At 50.2% G+C, this 20,195-nt stretch overlaps 1 protein-coding gene across 4 annotated transcripts in view; it reads left to right on the forward strand.

Annotated features, from left to right (window-relative positions):
• The window catches only part of CHPT1 (choline phosphotransferase 1), a 759,006-nt gene that overhangs the window by 615,440 nt on the left and 123,371 nt on the right, over positions 1 to 20,195 (forward strand). For 2 of the 4 annotated variants that reach the window (XR_011281924.1, XM_069629892.1), the window contains one exon: positions 9,175 to 9,267. The exons of the other annotated variants lie outside the window; for them this stretch is intronic. Coding sequence is in view for 1 of the 2 variants with exons in the window: in XM_069629892.1 (XP_069485993.1) it covers positions 9,175 to 9,267 (93 nt within the window). In the remaining variant the exon portion in view is untranslated. Of the gene's footprint in view, positions 1 to 9,174; positions 9,268 to 20,195 lie in introns of those variants that run through there. 4 annotated transcript variants of the gene reach the window in all.

The following is a 20,195-nucleotide window of genomic DNA, read 5'->3' on the forward strand; positions in this document are numbered from 1 at the left end:
TGGAAGTGGCCACCCTATCTATGGCCTGAGCCATCATCTCTGATGATGCTGCCTGTTGGGTTGCCATACCGTAAATGGATTGCTCCCATGCGGTATTGCCAGGTGGCGTACAGACACCACGTCGGCGGGCACCACACCTGTCTGGGGCAAGGCGAATTGCGCCTTGCTTTGCCAGCACTGCCTGAGGCTGCAGGACTGCATTCCCCCTCTGATCTGCTGGCTCAGGAACAGGATCAGATGTCGCAGAGTGTGACCCTGCATCCGTAACCACCAAAGGCGTACCTGCCAACACTGACATCCCCATTGAGGGTTCTAACCCTGGTGCAGGTGGGTCGGACAGAACAGAATCCCTCCCAGGAACACTCACCTGCGACGGCACGTAGGTCTCATCATCCGAATCGACACCTGAATACAGCTCGGGGGAGGTGCAGCCAGAGACACCCCTTAAGAGCACGACCTGCAGCAGTTGTGGGTTCTCACCCACCACCACACCACGTCCCTCACTGGTGGTCGGTCGGCCCTCAGACCCCTCCTGGGTCTGCACCATCTCCACAACCCCAGCAGTATCAAGTGCGTCTTCCCCTGCAAAGACATAAAAGAAAACAAATGGAAACAGGCATTAGCACTATGGCACACAATTAGGGCTGAGAGGCTACAGAAACAGTACTTGATTGACACATGTCCCACATGACTAAAACACTCCCATGCATGCACCGTCACTGCGTGTGATGGGGAGGCAGATGGCACACATTGATGACACCAAGATGGAAGATGAACACATTTGCTGCATGCTGCCTAGCAGTGGCATCACACATTGGCCAGTGATTGGCAGGTCAAATACACATGCCATCACACAGATGGCATGTACCCTAGCCATGAAGTGAAGAGGGAGGAGGTCACCAAATGTTCATTCAGTCCAGTTTGCTCATATAATTGTTTATTTTCATTGTAATGGTTCAAATGTTTAACCTGCAGCTGCCAGTCAAAAATGGTCCTATAGCACAGGGACATGTCTAAACTAATCATGTCCAGGAAACTGAGCCAGTCCACTGTACCATAGCCATGTCAGACATGTGACAATAGGACTGAGAAATCCCGAGTAAAAGTGGTGGTATGCAAACAATCTGCCTGAATAAACAGAGGTAAATAAGCAACAGTGTTGTGGCAAGATGACACTCCAAGGGCAACTGGTGTGGTGTTGGCTGGATGTCTAATGTTGGCCGAAGGGATACTGCTATACCCAAATGCTGGTGCCAAGAATGTATAGGAAGAGGCACATGGGTGACCCAAACCACTCAGGCACACACACCCTCCCCTGGCACCCAAACAGAAGCCCTCCCACACACACCATGCACATGGATGACACACACATGCATGTGCACTCACCGGACAATGCCTCGTAATCTGCCAGTTCTCCCACGCCTTGGATCTGTTCCTCTGTGACGTAGGTCCCAGCAACCTGCTCATGTGGAGTGAGTTCTATGTCGTCTGCTGGAGACCCACCTCCAGTCACTAGAGTTGCAGCATGACTTGAGGCCAGCTTATTCTTTGCCCTGCGCTTCAGGTCATTCCAGCGCTTGTAGCATTCATTAGCTGTGCGCCTCACGATTCCAAGGGCACTTATGATGTCCGCAATGGTCTGCCAGTGTGCCTGAAGTTGTGCGGGTGTGGTCTTGGATCCTGCAACAATCACCATTTTGCGGTCATGTGCGGACACATACTCTACAAGTGCATTCAGTTCGGCCTCATTGAAGCTGGGCTTCCTTGACGGGCCAGACTGTGTAGCCGTGTCTGGGGCATCAGCCTCTACTGGACGAGCACTCTTCCTCTTCCGCTTGGAAGGTGGTGGGGATCCTGAGTGTCCTACGCCGCTCTGGACACTAGGGGCAGGAGCGTGGGATTGCACACTCAGCATGGGAGTTGGTGCAGGCATTAGCTCAAGTGTGATGGTGTCAGGGGGAATGTCAGCATGATGGACTTGGACCGACACTGTCCTGGATGGGTGTGTGAGAGGTGGGGTGGATGGAGCCGCAGCTGCCCCTGCAGCCTCCCCAGCCTGCCTACGCGGGGCAGCAGATGACCTAGCTGCCCCTGATCCACGTGGCCTGATGACACCAACGTTCACCGGCGCACGTGGCCTAGACCTGCTGACCTGGAAGTCAGCCATGGAGTCACCCTGTGCCAGGTCTGGTTCCACAGTGGGCTGGTCCAACAAGGGCTGAGCATGGATGGTGTCAGCCACGGTAACCTCAACCGGGGGGGGGCATGGGTGTCCCTGACTGCTCCTCCACATATGGGGGGCTAGGGGCACCCTGCAAGTCACAGCCACGTCCCCTACTGGATCCACCACGGCCACCACTTGGGGCTCGGCCACCTTTGCCACCCTTACGGCTTGGTCGCCTTCCAGCCATGGCACTGAAGTTATTGTGCGTATGGGAGTCGATGTGAACTATTGTCCTGGGCAATTGGGGGTCAAAGGGGTTGGGTACCAGATGGTAATCGTACCCTAGTGCTCTAGCAAGGCTGTATGTCACCCCTGGGGAAAGATGACGGGTCACGCAATGCACAGGCACCCCAAAAAAGCGAAGTAAGGTGCACGCAACCCCTCCTAGACCACGTGCGTGGAAAAATAAACCTGCACTGCGCTGTGGCACCCATAAACACAAGAATGAACATATGCGTGTCACACGCAGCCTAGAATGACCTCTGAAGGGGTACGCGACACACGGGGCAAGCACAGATGTTAAATACGTGCGCGACTCACCGTCTGCCAGGAACAAAAGCGTGAAAAATATGCGCGTTGGCAACACCCCCGCCAAAAGAAGAATTGTACGCTGTCTGAGGAGACAGGACAACAGTAGAAGGGAACGCTGTTTGAGGAACCAGGCCCAGGAAAAAGAGGAAAAGAGAAAAAGCTGTCAGAGGTAACAGGGAGTACGAACTGGAAACGCCGTGAAGTAAATCGCGTGTGAACCGACAAGAAGTACAGAATTCACCCACTCGCTCTCCACGAAAAGCATGTACAAGGAAATGGCGTTCTACACGTACCTTTTATATCCACGTCACAGACGCGCATACGCGATGAGGACATTTCCACCAATTATGCGCTTTGACACTCGGACGTGTATCTCTTGATTTTTACACGCGCCATTCTCTACGGCCATGCGCGTGACGTCACAGCTGCGCATGGTGGCCTTTGGGCCAATGAAATCGCATATGCGAGCACACTTGGTAAAACTGCACGTCCGAGTGTCATCGCGTGTAATTGGAGGGAAGTGAGCGTACACATGATTGGCCTGGGTACGTGTATTTCTGGGGTGCGCAGGAAGTTCCACACGCGATTGGTGGAAATCCACGTGTGCTCTGTCATCACGTGTAATGAGGGAAACACCCGCGCGCGTCACGTCACAGAAGCGCTTACGTGCTAAGGGCCATTGGTCCAATGAAATCGCATATGCGTGCTGACGTGCATACGCGCTAAGGGCCTTTCCTCGATTCACACGCAGACGTGCAGGATTTTCACGTGCCAAATTACTCCGTATCAAGCTGGCCACGCGTAAGCACATGGAAGGCCACGCTCCTGCCCAGAAGGCCGAATTACTGGCCCCCAGAGCCCCGAGCATGCTCCCACCTGCCATCTGCTGCTGCCTGACTGCCTGCTGCCCACGTGCCTTGCCATTTGCTGCCTGCACATCAGCCAGGGGTGCTGTTGCTGTGACCACCCCTGCTGGAACCGAAGACTCCCGACTGGGATTCCATCGCTCCACAGCCCAGCCCCAAGACCCAGTTGCCCACCCACTCCTGCCTCTGGGGTTGTCATGTCGGGCACTGCAACATCTGGCACCACTGACAACCCCCAGCCAGAGAGGCAGAGGGGCACCAGCTTCAGTGACAGGGAAGTTGGTGTCCTGGTGGAGCAAGTCCTGGGGCAGTATGATGCCCTCTACGGAAGTGTGCGCGCCGACAAGGAAGGACGGACTCGGATCTGGACGGACATCGTGACTGCCATCAACGCAGAGGGGGTGGCAGTCCGCGACTTCCAACATGTCGAGAAGCGCTGGGAGGACTTCAGGTCCAGGACCCTGAACAAGGCCTGGCGCCTCTTGAAGGCAGCGGATGCTAAGGGGTGCCGGGCCACTTGTCGGAAGATCAGATGAGGGTCCTGGAACGCATATCCCCAGCGCTCCACGTCCAGGTCCTTGAGAGGCAGACCCGTCTGGAGTCGAGCGGTAAGTGTACATGCATCATGATTGTAAGCTGGGCATGTGGTGATGTGCCAGTAGTGTGCTGGTTGCACATCTGTTTGTATGGGGCCGAGTATGGGTGGGGTACAGGGCTGTGAGGCTAACACATGCGAGGGCTGTCATGTGTGAGACATGGATGGTGCTTGTGTGTGTAGGCTTGCATGCCAAATGCAGTTGTGTGGGCACACATGTTTGGATGAATGTGTATGTAAGTGGGCATGTTCGTGATGTCACGCATATATGTTGTTTTCAGCTGCTCTGTGCATGTGCATGTGTGTGTATTTGACAAGGGTGCAACAGTGATGCAACATGGATGCATGTGACAGCGGGATGTGGAAGCCTGATTGGCAGATGTGACATGGATGCCCATCGGAACACTGCAACAGTTGGCTGAGGTGTACACATGCATGCAAGTGTGGTGGTGTGCGTGCATGTGTAGTGCACTCCCTGTGTTGCATGTGATGTCTGGCTCACCTTTGCCTGCTCATGCTGTTGTATGTGTATGGATGGTGCTGGCAGTTGGGATGTGGCTGTGGTATGGCTCATGTGTGCAAGTTGAAATGACATGTGTGTTGCCGATTGTGATGCCATGTCTGAGCTTTGCCAATGCCACTCATGTGCAACTGTCATGTGTGTATGTGTCCATTGTACAGTGCCCTGATGCCTGTGTTTAATTTCTCCCTGTCTGCAGCGTCAAATGATGAAGAGGGCGGAGAAGGTGCTGTGGAGCACAGTGGCGGGGATCGCACCGCCAGCCGGAGAGGCAAGGCCCGGCTCCCCTCCCAGGTTGTGATCTTGTCGGGGAGTGAGGAGTCCGGTGCCGTGTCCCAGGCCGCAGCTGCCGGGGGAGGGCCAAGAGGCGGAGGTTGGAGTTGGACTCCTCGGCAGCAGAAGGCGCAGCTGGGACCCCACAGGGCCCAACAGGGGAAGATGACACGGAGTCATCCAGGTTGGTGGGGGGGTTTGGTGGAGGAGGAGGCCGTGCAAGCAACAGAGAGGGGGTCTGGAGGTGGGGATTCCACTGGTGCTAGTGGTGCAGTGCAGGACCAGGGACAGGAGGCAGCACAGGTCGCCGCGGAGGTGCCTGTGTGTAATCCTGTCCCTGATCCTGTCACTGCATCATCTTGCACCAGCAGGGATGCCTACGTCCAGACCCGTTTTCAGGCAGGGGATGAGCTCACGACAACTGGCCTTCCTCTGCCTGCGGACGTGGCTATCCGGGTCCGGGTTGAGCCTGTCCTGACTGGTGTGGCGTTGCGTCAACGGGCCATGCGAGGTGACCTGCAGTCTTTTCATGAGGAGACTGCACGTCATCTCGAATGGCTCGTTGACCGCGTCGGCCTACTGGGACAGGTCACCCAGGCCGGATTCCTCCGTTTGATGGGGCTTGCTACGACCCCCTCTTCAACTGAACCCCCTATGCGCCAGTCGTCCTCCATGCCATCTTCCCACCCATCAGTCACCTGGGTGCCCTGTGGAGCTGCCTCTGACGGTGCGGCCAGGCTGGTGGAGGAGGCATCCCTGCCACAGTCGGGAGTCGGACGTCCAGCAGGGGTGGCCACATCAACGACTGCACCCCAGCCAGCGGAGGATGTGCAGGCAGCAGGAGGCAGTGCACGGGCAGAGGCGCAGCAGCAGCAACGTGGTGGGAGCCATGATGGCTCGGGGCCTTCCACATCGGAGGGGCAGGCATCGGCCGGAGGGCAGGAGGACCCAGGACGGGAAGTGTCTTCCGTGTGGCAGCGGTTGGGCCACGCCATAGATGCGGAGCGGCAGCGGGCGGAAGAGGCACGGCTCACGATGGTCAGGGCGGAGAACTCCATGCAGAGGGCCCTGAGGCGTGCCGAGTGCCTCGAGGCAATCCGCAGGGAGTTTGGGGGGAACATGTGGACGGCCCTGCGGACCCTCGGGGCCATGGAGGAGGAGCGCCTCCGGGACATTGAGCAGGAGTTCGATGATGCCCTGGCCCGCAACATCCCGAAGTGAGCCGTCGGACTAGCCCGCTGCCCTTGTAAATAGTTATTTAGTTAGTGTTAGGTTTCCTTTGGTTTGGCTTTATTTTTGGACCTTTTGGACAATGGGCCACATTTTTGTATATAGTTATTTTTTTTAGGTAGTGTTATTAGATAGGTTTCATTTCTTCGGTTGGGATCATGGACCCTGGATAGTTATCTGTACATAGTTGACTTTTGGATTTTCAATTTTTATTATGATTTCGCCATGGAGCAATGGTTTTCATTTTTTCACGGGCCTGCTGTTTTTTTTTTTGGTTAAATTTCTATTATTGTTTGTTTATTTTTGATTCAATTTATGTTGCTTTTAATACATATTTTTTCTTCAAAGTTCAATGTGTAGTATCATCTCATTGGTTTCATGCATATCATGATATGGGTTTTGACATTCACTGACACCCATTGGGTGTATGTGAGGGACATGTGTTCATTTCAAAACTTGCAATTGGGCTTCTGTCATGTTTTTGCAATTTCTAAGTGGGTGGATGCAATACTCGGGTGGGTGTTTGCCATTTGGAGGCTGACCATAAGGGCCAGGGATCTACATTGTGGTGACATGTTGGCTGGTAGACATGAGTGGGGGCCTGGTGGAGTCTGCCCCTGCACTGCTGGGGGGTGGGGGTGGTGGTAGACATGGGTGGGGGCCTGGTGGAGGCTGCCCCTGGTGGCTGGGGGGTGGGGGTGCAGGGGGACATGTGTGGGAGCCTGGTGGAGGCTGCCCCTGGTGGCTGGGGGGTGGGGGTGGTGGTAGACATGGATGGGGGCCTGGTGGAGGCTGCCCCTGCACTGCTGGGGGGTGGGGGTGGTGGTTGACATGAGTGGGGGCCTGGTGGAGGCTGCCCCTGGTGGCTGGGGTGCAGGGGGACATGCGTTGGTGGGCAGTAGTGCAAGGTGACATGTGGGTTGGCTGGGGGGCATGGCCATGGTGGATGGGGTGCCTGCAGGACATGTGCAGGGTAGGCCCCTGTGGTGTGGGCCACCTGCAGGGGCCGTGGAGGGTGTAGAGGGAACACCTGGGAGGACCCACACGTGCAATTCACGTGTGGTGCTCCCTGCGCACCCCTGGAATACACGTACCCTGATGGAATCGCGTGTGATACTTCCCGCGCACCCCTGAGATGCACGTACCCTGCTGCTTTTGCGTGTGATACTTCCCGCGCACCCCTGAAATACACGTACCCTGATGGAATCGCGTGTGATACTTCCCGCGCACCCCTGAGATACGCGTACCCTGCTGCTTTTGCGTGTGATACTTCCCGTGCACCCCTGGAATACACGTACCCTGCTGTTTTTGCGTGTGATACTTCCCGCGCACCCCTGAAATACACATACCCTGCTGCTTTTGCGTGTGATACTTCCCGCGCACCCCTGAAATACACGTACCCTGCTGCTTTTGCGTGTGATACTTCCCGCGCACCCCTGGAATACACGTACCCTGCTGCTTTTGCGTGTGTTACTTCCCACGCACCCCTGATGCACACGTACACAGGACAATCGCGTGTGGAACTTCCCGCGAACCACTGAAATACACGTTCCCCGCTTGGCGTTTGCTGTTTGCCAGCCCTGTGAACTGGTCCAGGGTTGGTGCAGCCCTTTGCGATTATTTGGGGATTTTGAAGGCTTTTCCTTGCGCAAGTGCGTTCTTGGGGGCGTAACTGGCGCTGCTGCAGGGTCGCTGCGCCACGGCTGGTTTTGGATGCGAAAATCCATGAATACGCTGTGCGCGGAAATCGATTTTAGCGCACGCGGCTGGCGCAGACATTCGCACGGGCACGCTGTGCGCCACTTTTGTGCGAATTTCTATGAATTACCCTGTAAATCTACAACCCACACTCTGTCTGGCACTCGACTAAAAATACCTAGGAATTTGTCAAACTGCAGACTGTAGTTCGGTTTGTCACTCTGAAACCAACAGGCATGTTCTAATTTCTTGCCCGGCATTAATGAACATTTTATATGTTACATTATGGAAAATGTGTAAATAGTATTGACTCAGTTACATCTAGTACTTTCTGGGCATGGTGTTTAGGAGCTAATACGGTCTCCTTGAATGTATCTCTATATAATTTATGATAATTAACAGTGAAGATAATTGGAGAGCGAGATGGATCCACTTGATATCGCAGAATATGATTAATGTGGGATGCATTTCGATTGTTTTTCTAAAGAATTATACACTTTAGGTGATTGAAGTCTTTAGGTTTTCATTTCTAGAAGTAAATTATAAATACAAATTTGTTACGTACTGTACATTGTGTTTTAGGAATTGTATATAACGTTGAAATATGCTTGTATGATTTATATCTATTCTGTATTTTTATATTTGGTGTGAAAAATTATTTTAAGAGCTAAATACATTAAAGATAAATAAAAATTGGTTCAACATACTCCGCTTCCGTGCACTGAATGAACCTCGTTTGATAATTAAAACTCCCAAACCCTTTACACTGCAGCTAAATGGTTTATGTCCGGATAATCCAGTCCTCAACTTTCCCCGCTCCTGGGAACAGAGGTAACTTTGACAGGTAGATGAAGTGAACAACCAAACAAGGCTTCATGCTGAGAGATTACTATGGAGAAATGTAAGAGCTAAATTAGCTGTTGAGCACTTCATTCGTCTAGGAATTCCTTCAAACATTACAGTTAAAGTGTCCACCCTCGCAGAATTGTTCTCGGCTGTGGATATCCTCAATCAAGCCAAATCATGTGAAAATCTCCAAGTGATTGGGGGAGGGAGGGAGGATTGCAGGGTCACCATTTTATTTTTTCGCACAAAAAAACAATTGTCATGCTTGAGTGTCCTCAGTATTATTGAGCTATGAAAAGTGACTGATTCACAAATAGCACCTTATAAATCTACTAGCGATCAATAAAACCACAGCCTACAATGGCCCTCTTCTTTGCCTTTTATTGAGCAGGAACAGGCGAACGCAACTTCTTCTGACAAGAGGACCTCAGTAAAATATTGCAAGCTTATGGAGGAAACCCACGTGGGAGAAGCAATGTTGCAGGTGAGGGATTTCAGCTCCAGATCGTATCATCAGAGGTAACCATTCTGAATGGATTATTACGCAGGATGGGTACTAATTAGGCTGAACTCTGAAGAAGAAACTACTGGATTGTAATATCGGCTCACTTTAACGGTTGTCTTGATAAGAGCTTTATATATATATATATATATATATATATATATATATATATATATATATATATATATATATATATATATATATGGGATACATTACTCACCGTAATCGTATTTCTGATGCTTGTATCTGCTTAGATTCACATGCTGTGCAGAGGCCGACATCTAGTGGAAGCTGCGGAGTATTACAGTTTGTTTTTCGAAACTCGAAAATGGGCGTCGACACAGGCGTGCCAGTAATACTATCCCTAGTGTGACGTCGACTGTACCCAAGATCCCTCACGCGTCTAGGATCCTCAGATTGTATTTTTTCTGACATGAGGAAGCATGAGGAGTAGCGTGAGTACAGATAATCCAAGCAGAAAGGTAAGACTACCAGCAATCATGCGCCTTCTCTCGGAGGGGAGGAAGGGTGGGTCGCATGTGAATCTAAGCAGATACAAGCATCAGAAATACGATTACGGTGAGTAATGTATCCCTTCTGAGGCTTGTGGAATCTGCTTAGATCACATGCTGTGCATAGATTAGCGAGCAGTACCAGAAGAAGGAGGTGGGATGTGAGAAGAGTCATGAGCAAACGGGTGTCTCAGAACCGCTTGTCCCACTTGTGTATCTGTCTTGGAATGAGTGTCAATGCAGTAATGCTGAGTAAAAGTGTGAATAGAGTTCCAAGTAGCTGCTTTGCAAATGGTGTCGAGGTGAACATTTGCAATGAAAGCCAGAGTGGCCCCAATGCCTCTAGTAGAGTGGGCTCTTGGCGTAAAAGGCAGAGCTTTTTCAGAAAGAGAGTAACACAGCTGTATACAGTTGATAATCCACTTCGAGATAGCGCCTTTAGAGACGCGATCTCCCTCTCTGCCTGTAGCTACGGAGACAAACAGTTGATCTGTTTTCCTTAGCGGTCTGGTTTTGTTTACATAGTAGAGGACCGCCCTACGCACATCTAGGGTGTGTAGTTTCACCTCAGCCGAGCTTTGCGGGTTCTGGAAGAAAGCCGGAAGCTCGATGGACTGGTTTACATGGAATTTAGATATAAATTTAGGTGAGAACCTAGGGTGTGTGCGTAAAACCAGTTTGTCCTTGTGGATAGTAAAGAAAGGATCCTGCACTGACAGAGCCTGAATTTCACTGACCCTTCTTATAGAGGTAATGGCTACTAAGAAGGCAGTTTTATAAGTCAGGTGTTTGAGACTACTTTTATGCATGGGTTCGAAAGGGGGGCCCATGAGCTTAGCTAGCACCACATTAAGGTCCCATCCTGGCGGTGGGTTAGAAATAGGAGGGTGAAGTCTCTTTACTCCTTCCATGAAGGCTTTAACTACTGGTACTTTCCACCACGACACCTTGTTATGGGATGTGGTGTAAGCCGAGAGGGCAGCCAGGTGTACTTTCAGAGAGTTAAAAACCAATCCTTCATCCAGCAGGTGGAGCATGTATGTTACAATGTTGGAAGGAGTGCAATCAACCGGGTTGATTTGTTTATTCTGGCACCAAATAACAAATCTCTTCCACTTGTCAAAGTAACAGTGCCTTGTGTTTGGTTTCCTGGATTCTTTTAGGATGTCCATACACCTCTGAGGTAAATTGAGATGTCCAAACTCTATGACCTCAGGAGCCATGCTGCCAGGTTCATTGAATTGGGTTGCTGGTGCACTGTTTGACCTTGTTGCTGGGACAGTAGGTTGTACCAGGCTGGGAGTTTGATGGGCTTGCACACCGCCATCCTGCGTAGGTGTGGAAACCATGGTTGTCTCGCCCACATGGGAGCAACTAGGATGAGCGTCATGGATTCCTTGTTCATCTTGTACACTACCTTCCTGATGAGGAGTTGGTGGAAAAGCGTACGCAAACATCCCTGACCAATTCATCCACAGGGCGTTCCCTTGGGAGTCTGGCTGGGGGAACCTGGATGCAAATCCTGGGCATTGTTTGTTTTCGCTTGTGGCGAATAAGTCTATAGTGGGGAAACCCCACTGAGAGAAGAGATCTTCTACGATCTCTCTGTGAAGGACCCATTCGTGTTCTTCTGGGAGGGAGTCTCTGCTTAGAGCATCCGCTAGGGAATTGAGCTCCCCTGGAACATGTTGCGATGACAGGAAGATGTTCCGTCTGAGTGCCCATATCCAGATTTTCTGGGCAAGCTTGGACAGATTTGGCGAACGAGTCCCTCCTTGCTTGTTCAGATAGAACATGGCTGTCGTGCTGTCCGTCCGGATCTGCACCGACAAGTTTATTAGATGGGGCTCGAACGCCCGAAGCGCTCTGAATACTCGCCAGAAGCTCTAGCAGGTTGATGTGGTTCTTGGCTACTGAGTGAGACCAGAAACCCTGAGCTGTGTGGTGGAGATGGTGAGCTCCCCACCCAGTCAGGCATGCATCTGTAGTCACCACTGCCTGTACTTCGGGATCGTAAAAGGGTTTTCCCCTTGCGAGATTCTCTCTTGTCCACCAGTGTAGGCTCTGTACAAGTGTTGGCGAAACGACCACTAGATCGTCCCACTGACCACTTGCCTGAGACCACTGTTTCGCCAACCATTCCTGCATAGGACGCATGCGCAGTCGCGCGTGGGGGACCAGGTAAAAGCATGACGCCATCATGCTCAGTAACCGCATTGCTTTGCGTACCGTTATTTGTTGACCGGACTGATAATGTGGAATTTGCAGTAGTATATTCCGAATTCTCTCTTCCGAAGGGAAGGTCAACCCTTTCTGAGTATCTAGGATTGCTCCCAGGAACTGTTTTGAGGTGCTTGGCACTAGGCTTGACTTCTTTACGTTGATTGAGAAGCCTAATTCGTGGAGGAGGTCGATAGTCCTTTGAATGTTTGTCCTGCAAATTCCTGGGGTTTCCCCCGTTATGAGCCAGTCGTCCAGATAAGGGTACACTGGGATTGCCTCCCTGCGTAGGTGTGCAGCTGCCACCGCCAGTACCTTGGTGAATACCCTGGGTGCTGAAGTTATCCCGAAGGGCAGTACCTTGAATTGGTAGTGGCGACTGTCCACCTTGAAGCGCAAGTACTTTCTGTGCGCCGGGAGCATGGAAATATGAAAATAAGCATCTTTCATATCCAAGGTTGCCATGTAATCCCCCTTTTTTAGAAGGGTGATTACCTCTTGTAGCGTGGTCATACGGAATTTTTGGGGCTTGACATACTTGTTGGCAGGCCGTAAGTCCAGTACTGGGCGCATTGTCAAATCTTTCTTTGGTACAAGGAAGTAAGTTGAATAGATACCCTTGTTTACCTGGTGTCCTGGGACGAGTTCTATCGCATCCTTTTCTAGCAGAATGGCAATCTCCTCGAGAAGGATCTTCTGATGTTCTAAGGAGTGTACTCTTTGTCGTGGAGGATGGTTCCGGGGACGCTGCAGTAATTCTATACAATATCCTGTGGACACTGTTGACAGCACCCATCTGTCTGAGGTGATCCCTTCCCAAGCCTGGGTGAAGTTGGAAATGCGTCCCCCTACTGGGGTTGCGTGAGAAGGGACCCTGAACTGAGTGTCACTGCTTTGGTGGGGGCGTGCCACCTCCCTTGTTGGGGCTGCCTCTACCTCTTCCACGCCCTCTCTTGTTACCCCTGCCGTAACTTTGGGTAGACTGCTGGCTGTTGTTCCACTGTGTACCCTGTACCTGGGCATAGTTGCCTCTTTGTGAATTTTGGCCGCGTGGGCGACGAAAATTACTATTCCCCCTCTGGTTAGGGGGTTTGTTGGTTAGTTGGCCAAGGGATTTCAGTGTCTCGTATTCGTCCTTGGTGTTTTTAAGTGCGTCTTCGACCGCTTTCCCAAACAATAGATCAGGTTCCACCTGCTTGTCTATTAATGAAGCCTGAGTTTCTGTTTTGAACCCCGACTGCCGTAACCACGCATGTCTTTTGATAACAGTACCTTCTGCTATCAATCTTCCTGCGTTGTCCGCGGCGTCGAAAGTTGCTTTTAATATGCAACCAGACACGGCTCTCCCTTCTGCCGAGATCCGAGCCAATTGGCCCTTTAACGGTTCAGGAGCAGAGGCTATGAGCGCCGCGACCTCTTCCCATTGATGGCAGTTGTAGCTGGCCAACAGGGTGGTGGAGTTAGCAATCCTTGCTTGGTAGGCGGACGTTGAGGCTACCTTCCTGCCAAACCCGTAAAGTTTCTTGCTCTCCTTGTCTGGAGGAGCTTCTGATGAAGATAAGGGTGTTCCAGCCCTCTTCCGAGTGTTGGTAACAACTAGGGAGTCTGGTTTAAGATGTCCTCTTATATAGAGAGGGTCAGACTAGGCTGCCCGGAACAGCTTTTCAACCCTGGGGTTGACTGCTCTGGTGAGGTTTGGGTTCACCAGGGACGGATCTATTCTTCGTTGGATGGATTTAAGGATAGGGATGGTCTGAGCGACCGGCCTCCTCTCTCCCACCAACTCTTCTGCGAAGTCCCTCTCCTCCTGTACACCGTGGGTGTCGATGTGAAAATGTTCTGCCGCGCGAGCGAGAACCTCATTAAGGAGGGGCTGGTTATCGACTGGCGAGAAGGGTTCAGGTCTTTCGAACTTAGGGGGATAGGATCAGTGGAACCTGAGGGTGTGGCCCCGTGAGGGTCATACGAGAGGAAATGCTCTGGATTCTTGTCGTAGAAATCAGCCAAGGAAGACATCCTTGACATGACCCTGTCTATGTCTTCACTGGACCATTCTTTGGAACAGGGTATGACTTTAGTAGGCAATTTAGGGGACTTATCAAGGGTACCCTTGCTGGAAGTTGATCCCTCAGTAGACTTGTATTTATCTGTTTGCTTAGGGGGGAAGGATGGTCGTACAGGAGTGGAAGAATGTGCTTTCCGCTGTTTCCCCCCCTCCCCGTGCGTGGAAAAATGTTTTCCCTGTCCCTTGGAGGAGACTTTCGACGCCTGGCGTCGAGGATCGGGAGAGGTATCTGTGTTTTTCGAGCGTGGGGCCTCGCTGGTGTTAACTACGGGCTCCGTCTCTTGGAGCGCGGCCTGGGGGTGGAAGTCGTCTTCGTCCTCCGACGATCGAACTTCCGTTAGTCTAGGGAGCGAGGCACTCTTGGCAAGAGTGGATGATTGCCTTGCGTCATGAGGCGATCTCGATCGAGAGCGCCCAGAGGACACCGAGTCGGACCGTTCTATCTGTGCCTCTTTCCGAGAAGTCGACGTTGTCGAGGTTCGGTTGGCCTTAGTGTGCTTAGTGTGTGTAGGGTGTGTAGCGCTTGCGTCGCCGGGGGTCTTCCCCATAGCCGCCCTGCCGGACGACCTTCCGAGGTCGGGGACCTGCGCTCGGCTGTCTTTCAACGCCGTAATGCCCTCGCCGTCCGAAAGTACGGCGTCGCTGCCATCGCTGAAGGCGCCCTCCGCTGCCATGGCCGCCTGCCTGGCGTGGTGGGCCCAACGCTTAGTCGAACGGTCCTTAAGTGTCTTAGGTTTAAACCTACTACACGCTCTGCAGTTCGCTTGGGGGTGGTCCCTCGGCAAGCAGAGATTGCACGTGGCGTGCCTGTCGACCCAAGGGTATTTTGCGGTTGCACTTGGGGCAGAATTGGAAAGGGGTACCCTCCATACGCACCTAAAGGCAGCGGGCTGGTAAGTGTATGAAATATATAAGATAAGGTGTACTTATATATCAAGAGTGAAGAGTATGTACCACCCCCCACTCTCCCTACTTGCAGGGCCGAGGCCAGCGGCCTACCAGGCCCGGGCCGAGGTCAGCGGCCTTCCGAGGCCCAGATCCGTCGTGCGGCAGCCGACGGTCGATGTCTTCTCCAGCCGTCGTCGAGTGTCGAGGGTCGACGTTGGGGTGGGGAAGGATGTCAATAAGAATTATAATTTTCAATTATTAGCAAAAGTATGGCTAAGGCCAGGGGACTCCGCAAGATGCTTCCGACCAGTATGGCGGAAAAAAACAATCTGAGGATCCTAGACGCGTGAGGGATCTTGGGTACAGTGGACGTCACACTAGGGATAGTATTACTGGCACGCCTGTGTCGACGCCCATTTTCGAGTTTCGAAAAACAAACTGTAATACTCCGCAGCTTCCACTAGATGTCGGCCTATGCACAGCATGTGATCTAAGCAGATTCCACAAGCCTCAGAAATATATATATATATATATATATATATATGTGTAGGCTGTGATTCCTTATAATACTTTGGTTTTGATGTGTAGTTTTATTGTACAAAGAACCCATAAACATGCACAGAACCATTCCTTGGTCGTAAAACTAACTGGCAATGCTGCACATTACACCCAAAGCACATCAATAAAGAACTGTATATGTGCCGGTATCAACATTGATCAATCCTATGCGCAGACATTCTTACTGCCTTTGCAAGAAGCGGGTCAGAACGTTACGTTGCTCGAAAGGTTTATTTATTTGTATACAGGATGAACAATGCTCTTTTGATCACAAAAGAGCATAACGTACAATAGATGAGAAATCCTATCTGACGGGAACTGGTGAGCTTCTTACAATGGGGTAAGTTCGAGGCACATTCTGACTACGTTGTGGAGGGGAGTAAATGAAAGCCACCGGGGACAATACATAAGTGGGCATACTTTAATTAAGGACAACGAACATTGGACATTTTTAAGTGCAGGTAGACTGGACGGCCAGCTATGCTTGGGATGTGACCATGATGGGTGAAGTGCTAGAGTGGAGGCAGAGGAAGTGAGAGGCAGAGGCAGGTTAGAGGCGAGGGACAAATGTTAGCAGGCAGATGAGATAGGTTAAGAGGTTAACTCAGAGGCAAGGAGGTAGGCTTTTAGTTTGGTTTCAAACAAATCTGTGTGGACTGTTTCTCTGATGTCCGTGGGAAGAGTATTCCATGCAAGTGGAGCAAGAAGAAAGAGCGGAAGCTTGAGGAAGCAGGGGGAGGGTGGGGAGCCACAATGGTAGTCGAGGAGGCAGAGTAGAGATTACGAGAAGGCTTGTAGAGTTGGATAAAGGAGGATAGATACGGTGGTGCCTTACCGTGGATAGATTTATGAACCAGGATAAGAAATGTAACTCTGGCCCTGTGCTGCATCGTCGGCCATCCACCCTGGTGACGGTACGAGGAAGTAGGTGTGAAGTTAGGGATTTGCAAGAGAGTGCTGGTAGCAAAGTTAATGATCTGTTTGAAAGAACCGAAGGCATAGTTGGGGAGACAAGAGGATGCTGGCACAGTAGTCCAGTTTAGAGAAGACAAGATTTTAGAGATGCTTGCCGGTATTGAAATGAAGGAGGTGCCTGATTTTCGTAAAATATTTAAGAGGTTGAGGCGAGCTGCTGTTCCAGTTTTGGAGATGAAAGTAGAGAAGGTGTGAGAACCTAAATGACATAAATGACTCTGAGGTTTCTAGCTGAAGAAGAGTAGGGGAAAGTGTGAGATGGGAACTGGATAGGCAGAGGAAGAGATGAGAGAGAGCTATTGGGAGAGAAGAAGAGCACCTGTGTGTTGGTAGAGTTTAACATAGCATTTTGCATTCTGTAACTCCAGCATTTAGAATGTACTCCTTTCCCTTCATGCATCCCATTGTTGTCTTCCCTATCCAACCAGCCACAAGCCCCCAACCACCAGTTCCTTTTTCATTTTGCTCAAGTGATCGGGGGCTACTCTTTGCAGCCTTTTCTTTTTGGCTAAGTCACCACCAATAAGCCACAACTATTAAATTGGAGTACAGCGAAGAGGGAGATGGCATGTGTGGGAGGGTGTGGGGGTGAGGGGGCAACACAAAGCTAGTTTTGTGCTCTTTGGTAATTTGCCCACCCATTGGCTGGCCATGGTCATACTAATGCCTATGGCGACTTTCGCTCAGTAACTGAACCTCCCTGCCCAGTACACATCTCCCTGGGATGCCTTGAGCTATCTTTATAAAGAAGGAACATTGAACATTGTCCTGCCAGCTATCTGTCTGCTCAGCTGTCTGCCTAGAGTTAATGGCTTAATTGAAACTGTAAATTAGCTACTGGTGTAATAAAATGTCTTAACCAAGTGTTCCATAAGCCACTTGATTTACGTTTATTCAATCATTAACCCTTTAGCCACCTTCCTCATATAATATGCCCCCATAATGAAAGATTTCAGAACAGATTATTCAAGTAAAGTCTACACTACTTTGAAAAAAGTCTGAACTTAATTCCCTGAAACATGCAATCACTTCACGTTTTAGCCAAAATTGAACACCCAAATGCAAGTGCTCTATCTAGAAGTAACAAATACCAAAATATATAAATAACTCTGTATGTATTGTTTAATCATTGAGGGTGTGAGCTTTAAGGAAAAAACGGATCACTGCGCTGATCTAGTTCCAAAGTTTCTCCAGTGCCAGTTCCAGGGTTTCTGCGGCACAAGCTCGTAAAGTCCTGTATGTTAAGGTATGAGGAAAGGATGGAAACCCTGTTTGTGTTGCCGCTGGATTTGTGAAGAATTAACTGATGCTCTGGTGGCATGGGGAAATGATGAGTCATGACACTTGATTGTGCGTGGAGTCTTGATTTAATGGGCAAAGAATTGCCAAGATTTTCAGAGCACCTGTAGTGCTATTCACATGGGGAAAGCCAACACATGTTTCGACCAAGTGTCTTCATCAAGGCTGTGCTGTTTTTGGCAAAGTGAGAGTGCATGTTGGTGACGTGGCGAGTTGCTGTAAATTGTAACGATGACAAGTATGGAAAAACATTTGTCAATTGACATAATGACACATATAATTCAAATATACAATGTAGTGAGGTGCGGTGAGAAGTGGCGTGACAATTATATACATGTACAGGTTAAGGTACAACATAGGTAATAGTTCATGTTGTATTGGCCCAGTTGGGTACATATTGTATTAATTACACCAGCGGTCGATTACTAGCTCCCTCAGCTCCTTCCGGCCTCCTGCCACTAAGATACATTCATTTAGAACCGCTGGCCCCACAGTGACACCCCCTTACGGGGCACCTCGGCATTACCTTGTCTGCCCACTCCACCATTAGCGATATCCAGGCGCCAATGGCCCTCTTGTGCGCGACAGTGCCCACTCAAATTCCTCACAGGGCCCAGACACTGATGCAGACCTCGCGCCTGGCACACGTGCACACCAACCAGCCCATGAACCCATTCGGTCCACACCACAGCAGAGACTACATTAATACTAAGCGCCTGCTATCCCACCGGGCAGCCGGCATAATCCTAGATCAAAGGGACCGCCTCGAGTCGGGTAACCCCCCCGGCTCACCACTGACTATCCGCCCCTTGTGAAGGAACACTGTTGCCCACCTGCGTGCCACTGCATTGACATGTGAGACACCATTAATGGTACAGACTCCCTCAATCACTAGTGTCCTCCGCACATTCTGGCACACTTCATCTGACCAATTCCACTACTGCCATTGCTCCCAATTGGGACTACTTCCAACCTGGCACTCCTCCCGTATCTACCTCGGTTGGCCACCGTGATAACAACCACCACTCAACCCACATGCATCAGCCCGAGTGCTCTTAACAACATTGTAACACAGCGCCACTCATACCCTTAGCACTGCCCAACACGCCAGGTACCACACACTCCATTGCCCCCCCCTTAATTTGTGCCCTAACAGCTGCTAATCAGCTGACCACTCTAGTGCTCATTTTAGCCACTACTCTGTTTATACCTACGGTTCATTCTCCTTCTTTCCAGTGGCTATCCAGCTTCCTTAGTCCAGGACCATAATTATAATATATTACCGGTAAGAACCTCAACAGCCAGATACTTCGACTCCTGGGACTAAGCCCACCCCATCTAACCTATTCCCTCGCCCTTGGTGCAATCTCTCTATTACTACAATATGTACCCAACTGGGCCAATATAACCTGAATTATTACCTATGTATATAAATGTCACGCCACTTCTCACCTCACCACATTGTATATATGAATTATACGTGGCATTATGTCTATTGACAGATAATTTTCCGTACTTTTCATCTTTACCATTTACGGCAACTCGCCACAGCACCAACATGCACTCTCACTTTGCCAAAAAAAGGGACAGCCTTGGTAAAGACCCTTGGTCGAAAGACGTGCTGGCTTTCCACATGTGAATAGCACGACACGTGATCTGAAAACCTTGGCAATTCTTTACCCATTAAATCAAGACTCCTCGCACAATCAAGTGTCATGACTCATCATTTTCCCATGCCACCAGAGCATCAGTTAATTCTTCACGAATCCAGCGCCAACACACAGGGTTTCCATCCTTTCCTCATACTGTTTAATCATACATTAGATTTTCTACATTATCACATTAATACTTTATAGGCGATGTGCTTGTGTGTTAGTAAGGTGACAAAACACATTCACTGGCATGTATACATTAATGCTGTAAACGTAATTGTTGTGCCGAATACATGGCTATGAGTTTCACACTTAGGGGCTTCATCAATGCAATAGCAACCAATCGAATACAGATCAGTTTGCGTGTAACGTCTAGTGAATGACGTGACAGATTCGGTAGCAAAAATTATTCATTTGTCGTTCCTTTCTCCATTTGTCGCCAGAGGACCACGGGGGATGCCAGCCCCGCATCTTGAAAGGCATTCATCCCTCATATAGAACTTGGACTAATTTTACTAGAGATTTTAAAAGTTTGGCCAAGGAATTGGACTTTTTAGTGAATTGCACCATTTTTGCACAGTATGCATTGTAGTGGAGTTAGAAGAGTATGGTATTGCCATTTACAACATTAATATATACATGCCAGGGAATGTCTTTTGTCTCCTCCTTACTAACACACAGGTACATCAACTATAAAGTATTGCTTTGATAATGTACTAAATCTAATGTATGATTAAACAA

The sequence above is a fragment of the Ambystoma mexicanum genome, chromosome 12, assembly GCF_040938575.1.
Source record: "Ambystoma mexicanum isolate Mex_15411 chromosome 12, UKY_AmexF1_1, whole genome shotgun sequence".
In the NCBI taxonomy this organism is placed as follows: Eukaryota; Metazoa; Chordata; class Amphibia; order Caudata; family Ambystomatidae; genus Ambystoma; species Ambystoma mexicanum.